General features: G+C 44.7%; 1 protein-coding gene across 1 annotated transcript; it reads left to right on the top strand.

The window, feature by feature from the left end:
• The first annotated feature begins 4,633 nt into the window (after positions 1-4,633).
• Positions 4,634-5,718, top strand: LOC136447388 (small ribosomal subunit protein mS34-like). Its single transcript, XM_066446257.1, has one exon. It carries the CDS (start codon positions 4,789-4,791, stop codon positions 5,455-5,457), a length of 669 nt encoding a protein of 222 aa, XP_066302354.1. The 5' UTR covers positions 4,634-4,788; the 3' UTR covers positions 5,458-5,718.
• Positions 5,719-5,780: the final 62 nt, after the last annotated feature.

Below are 5,780 nucleotides of genomic sequence, written 5' to 3'. Positions count from 1 at the left end.
GACAAAGGAAAGCACGTGCCGCCCCACAACACACCGCTTCGGTCACGCCTTCTACACTTCTAAATACACTTGTCAAAGCTGACAACACAAGTTACCGACTCAACTGGAAAGGTCAAAAGTGCAATCTGTGACTAAATCTACCACATAGCAATGATTTTATTTGTATTAAATTTTTTTACACTTTGTATTAAGTATCGCGCAAATGTTTTCCTCGTCACCTTTAAGAACAGAGAGTGTTTTGTGAGATGTAGTATCAGCGGTAAGACTTTTAACTTGACCTTGACGCGTTGTTTACGACTCTGACACTTCACCCGTTACAAGACTCAGATTTCCGTCGCGCGTAGGGATATTTACGGTAACTAAACCTTGTGCTCTCCCGGCTAGACATCAACCAGCGTGATAAAACACTTAACCCAGACAGGAATGATGGATATTGCACAAATTACTTTCCAGTATGCCCCTTATCAATACAAGTATCCCAGTAATTCAAGTGTCGCACTTTGTGTGTAGTGGGTTCCATATGGGTTTGATCAAAGTGATCTAATGTAAAAGTGGATAACCTGTTTTTAAAGTTCTGCGGTTGAGAAGTTCACGTTCATATATCACAGACGTGGGGGGTGATTCTGACAGAGTCAGGAACATGCATACTTGGTGGGTGCTGATTTGTGAAGCCGGCAAAACTTCCGCTTGAAAATCTTGCGCCCTGATACCAGAACAGATGTGAGTTTGGCGCCGCCGCTAGAATCCCCGCCTAACAAGCGGAGAAAAGCCAAGGTGAACGAAATCCTATTACCAGGCGCGTGGCCAAAATTAGCCTAATGGGGGCTAAACAATTGTTATGTATGAAGCTCGGGCGCAGCGCGCTCGGGCCTCTTTGGTGTTCACAGCTGGAGTTACGCCAACCCTGGATTTGTCATGGGACAAAACTTCGCGCCATAACAATGGTCTGGACTTACAACAACTCAGCGTGGTACTTTGGAGGGCTCGGCCGCGGTTTAGGCCGAGCAGGTGTCTCACTAGATTTCAACAGCAAAAGTCGCCTTCGTTTGGTAACGTTGGGTAACATAAATTCGGGATTTTTCCGATAATGGTTGACTGAAATCAATCTAGCAGAACAATAAACCATCCTTTTTTTCTATAATTCTGTCAGTATCATGTACTATCTTTGCACTAATCATATATATGGTAGATTTTGTCTCTAGTCGTGCTGACACCATAATATTTCAACTTGAAACTACCGTCCGCCGCACGCACAATGACGGTGCTGTCGGACAGGGGGGCACATTAATTCGGGAGAGAAGATTCGTCTTGAATATCTTACCGCTAATCACATTTTATACAGCAGCTATTCGTTCCATCCTTGGCTTGAGGAGAGTGCTATGGATATAGACGTGTCCAAGTAAAAAAAATACACGAAAAAACGGCCGTACCGCACACATCAGGCCAGTTCGGGAACAACCCGTGTGTTGAGTCGGTAGAACTTCACTCAAAGTCGGCCCATCGTCATCATCGGGCAACGTGTAACGTTACATTATTCATGGGAAGTTAGCTGGATGCCGTAGCAATGGTAATACTACTATGTCCATGTGTTCCTTGTTGTGTTAGGAGCAAACTTTGAGGAAAATATCTTCCTCAGTCCACTATCACACGCAGCATTTAGACAAAAAAGTGTTCCTCACAAACCTTTGTCGTCTGCTTGACAACAGGATTCTGGTTAACAATATGGCGGCGGGAAAATACACGTGCCGTAGGTTGTAGCAACAGAGAGGAGTTTTGATGATTGACCACACTTAGAATCCAGTTGCAGGTTAGCAAAAGGGATTGTAATAAGTTGTCTTGTAAATAATTGTGTTTAGCAGGAAGCGGATGTGACATTTTTCTTATAAACCAGCCGACAACCATGTTGTGTAATTCTCCCATGAAGCCCTCAGACTGTTCCAATAAGGGACGGAGAGTTTTTGACCTCGTCGCCTTATAATGCATGCTTATCGAAGCTTTTCAGACAGTGTTCTGAATACGTTAGTCTGTCAGGTTTGCATTTCTAGCGGTATTACTTATGTTGCATCTAGCACATATTCCTAAATACCCCGTTTTCGAAAAATCGCGAATTTAAGTACCCCGCGAATTTATGATACCCAACGTTAAGTGATTTCAGCATCAAGTGCTAGCGGTTTTAAGTAGACTCTGCCAAACTCGTCGGGTTTCTGGACTAATAAGATTCTGTCAAATAGGATGACTAGATTGCAAAATAGACCTTTTTGGGGGCCTTGAATATCTGAAAGTATAAAATGTCATTAAAGTGCCCCAGAAAGCAGCACCACTGCATGTCCGTAAAACCACTTGAATTCGAAATACTTTACAAAGCATGGAATAGAGAAGGGGGTATGCCACTGGCACTGCAAGGTTTCGCGTGAAAATGCATACCGCAAACCGATCTGTTGTACTTAGTGGTCTGAGCTTGGCTTCCTGTCTGCCAGTGGTAGCGTGATATTCACTAAGCACTTAGTGAGTTCTGCTACTTATAAATATCCTGTGATGTGATCACCTTCGCTTCCCTCGGTGTCTGACGGCCAGTACATTAAAGAATAGCAAAGTCTGGGCTCGACTTCAAAAAGACGCCTGTACGCGCATTTCATGCAGGTGGACGAAGAAGATTAAGCAGTCATGCTATAGTGTTCATGAATGAATTGATAACCGAATGAAGGAAGAAATGGATGATGATCGCAAGGAAAAAAGAAACGGGAGGATAGAAAAACTTGACTGACTGCCTCTCTTAACGTTACAACCGAAATGTAGTATGTTTGCGACAGAAAATGTAACGTTATATTCAAAACTTCAGAAAAATAGTCGTCACTCAGAAATGTTTTCGTGCATGGCGCTTGACTGTTTGCGTCGCGCAAACATGTGAACGTGCCAACACAAGGTGATCTATGGACTCTCAACGCCAACTTCTGACAAACGGAAAATAAACGACCGAGATCTAGAGTGGAAACGTCAACAGGCAATTCAACGTCGGAACTGAAAACACCTCGTAAATCGTTACTACCGATATGGTATATACTCCCCAAGCAGAGGAGTGGGTCCGGCTGGTTTTTGACGTGTTTTAGGCGTTTATGGGTTGGCGAAATAAAGAAAACGTGACAAAATAAAAGAATCCCGACAAAAAGTCTGTAAAAATACAGCCGGACCCACTCCTCTGCTTTGAGAGTAACGGTATTCTCCAAGCAGAGCTTAGGCTCCGGCTTGCTTTGGACTTCTTTTATGCGTTTTTATCGGGCTTTCCATTTTGTCAGGTTTTCTGTTGCTTGAATGGCAGACAAAAAGAAAATCTGACAGAATAAAAGCCCAATATTAAACGCATAAAAAGACGTCAAAAACCACCCGGAGCCTAACCTCTATTTGAAGGGTAATCTTTCCCCAATAAGTAAGAAACATCCTTACCTTTACGGAGGCAATGATCTGTATATCAGAAATAAGTGCAGACGCCAAGCTGTGAAATGCTGCTTTGATAGGTCATGGGAAACTATATACCCGCCTGTCAGATAGATTAAAGATTTCCTTTGCCTTTCCGATGTCTTCTCAGTCACGTTCTACCCTTCTGAAATGGTCTGAATCTTTTCCAAATCGGTGACACAATTGGCTCATTCCTACCGCCTTTGTAGGCCTAGGGTCTAAGGTGCAGCGCTCCTACGGCGGGTGTTTTAGTCCTGACTTACTGAGTGTTGTTACAGATGTTTGGGTAAGATCGGCTTAATCCCCACTCGCTACAAATTACATCTCAGTTGTGGTTTGTGCGTGACACCTGGGTTAGAGGTTCGGGAAACAAAGTTTCCCACACAGAACCCGCGGCAACTCGGGGGTGCCTGGGCTAAGCTTGAACACGTCGTTTACAGTCTTAATGTTGACACAGGTGGAAAGGTTACGCGGTTTGATGGAATAATGGTGAACCTTCGACCTTGACGGGAGTTCTTGGATCTTGAAGAAAAACCTGGAAGATGTTGAACTTATCATGAAAGTAGAGAGTTGGATCTCGAAAGCATCTAAATCCCGCCAACAGTTCCGTTTGGGAATTGTCTGGAATCGCCGGAAGGAAAATTTAGCTACCTATGATGACCTGGGAATGAATTGGAACTGTCCACGTACATTGAAGATGAGAGGCCATGTGAGGATATAGATAGTAGATTATAAGCGTTATTTCATGTATAAGTGCGGCCAAGGAGGTTTAAATCACCTTGGTGTGGCTAACGTTCTTTCATGATTTTTTTCTTCAGGAAAAGTCGACAGGGATGTGTTTCAAGTAGCCGGTAACTGAATTCTATTAACATTTTGAGCCGAAACAAGGAATAGCAGTTACATTTATGTATCAATTGTTGAAAAGGTTTAGTTGTCAATTGGTTCACTCAAATATTGGAGCGGCATAGGGGCGCCCTTTAGCGGCGGTCGCAGAAAGCTCACCATTATTTCTGTGGGGGAAAGGACCACAATAAAAGATAATAATTCTGCTTAAAACACATCTATGTTTCCTCTTTTGTAGCTTTTACTATTCCTCAGTCGCATAGATTACATGATAGATTGTCAACGTTATGATTGAACGTGCAATGCTTATGTCCGCCGCTAGATGGTGTAAGGAATAGATACCCACAATTCATTTTCAAAATGGCGGCGCCCATGTCATGAGCCGAGGCGTGAACTTGGGATATCTTTTGCCAGAACTTTCAGCTTTCTTGACAACATTTTGGGCCTGAGCCATATTCTAATAACGTTCAGGGACACAATAAGGCATTCAAGATGCCGCGAAGACCGTTCTACGAGGATTACATGGGAATACGGAAGATGGCGCAGCGTATCAAGAAGGAGCGAGAAGCGGCCTTCCAGGCGCTTCCCGACCGAGAGAAGGCTCGACTCCGGCCCAGGATACTGCCCGTTCCCGTCCAAGAGGCGGTCAAGAGAGGAGAGAAGCGGCTGTTTGAGGTCTTGAGAGACGAGGCGGACTGGGGGCGCGGAAAATTGGTGACCCGCGTGTTGTGGCAGGCGCGTTACCCCGAGCCCTGCTACTGGAGGCTCACCAAGGTGATTCCGGACGAGCTGGCTGAGAACAGGGACTTCGGGGACGCCTGGGGCGTGCGGACATGGCGGGGGATTTGCGAGGACGCCGAGCGGAAGATCAGCGACGCTAACAAGACGCACGGCTGGTGGATCGTGCCACCCGAGAAGGAAGAGGAGTTCTGCGCCGCCCCCGAGGACTCGCCGTACGCAGGCGAGCGCAAGGCTCCGTACGAAGTGCCAGTCCCCCCGTTACTCCGGGCCATGATCCTGGCCGAGCGAGAGAGAAAGGGAGAAGACCTGACTGAGCCTTTGATGCGCCTAAGTATAAGCAAAGGAAAACATAACAGAGCGTCACAAGTGTCCTGGGCAGAGTATCAGCAGTGGTTGAAGGAAAAGAATGTTTCACAGTAGATAAAATCTTGGAAAGATTGAAATTATTTCGATAATGACATTGTAATCCCCCTACTACGGCGGAAAATACTACATCTGACGCCCAATCGACTATGTCTACTACATATGGTTATTATACAGTATAATTTTTATGTTGTCATCTTAAAAGAAATGTGAAAACAGCATCATTCTGTTGAATGAAACATACAATGTACAATAGTGTACAATAGATTGTCAAGCACAATCTGTAAAAGTTCTTCCAATAAACATGTCAAGACATTAGCTTGTCCTTGTTTTTCCCTTTGAGTTCAATAAGCCCATTCGTAGATTCGAGTACGCATGCG

This window comes from Branchiostoma lanceolatum, chromosome 1 (assembly GCF_035083965.1).
Source record: "Branchiostoma lanceolatum isolate klBraLanc5 chromosome 1, klBraLanc5.hap2, whole genome shotgun sequence".
In the NCBI taxonomy this organism is placed as follows: Eukaryota; Metazoa; Chordata; class Leptocardii; order Amphioxiformes; family Branchiostomatidae; genus Branchiostoma; species Branchiostoma lanceolatum.
The sequence above is the reverse complement of the archived record's forward strand: the minus strand, read 5'-3'. Positions and strand labels throughout refer to the sequence as shown.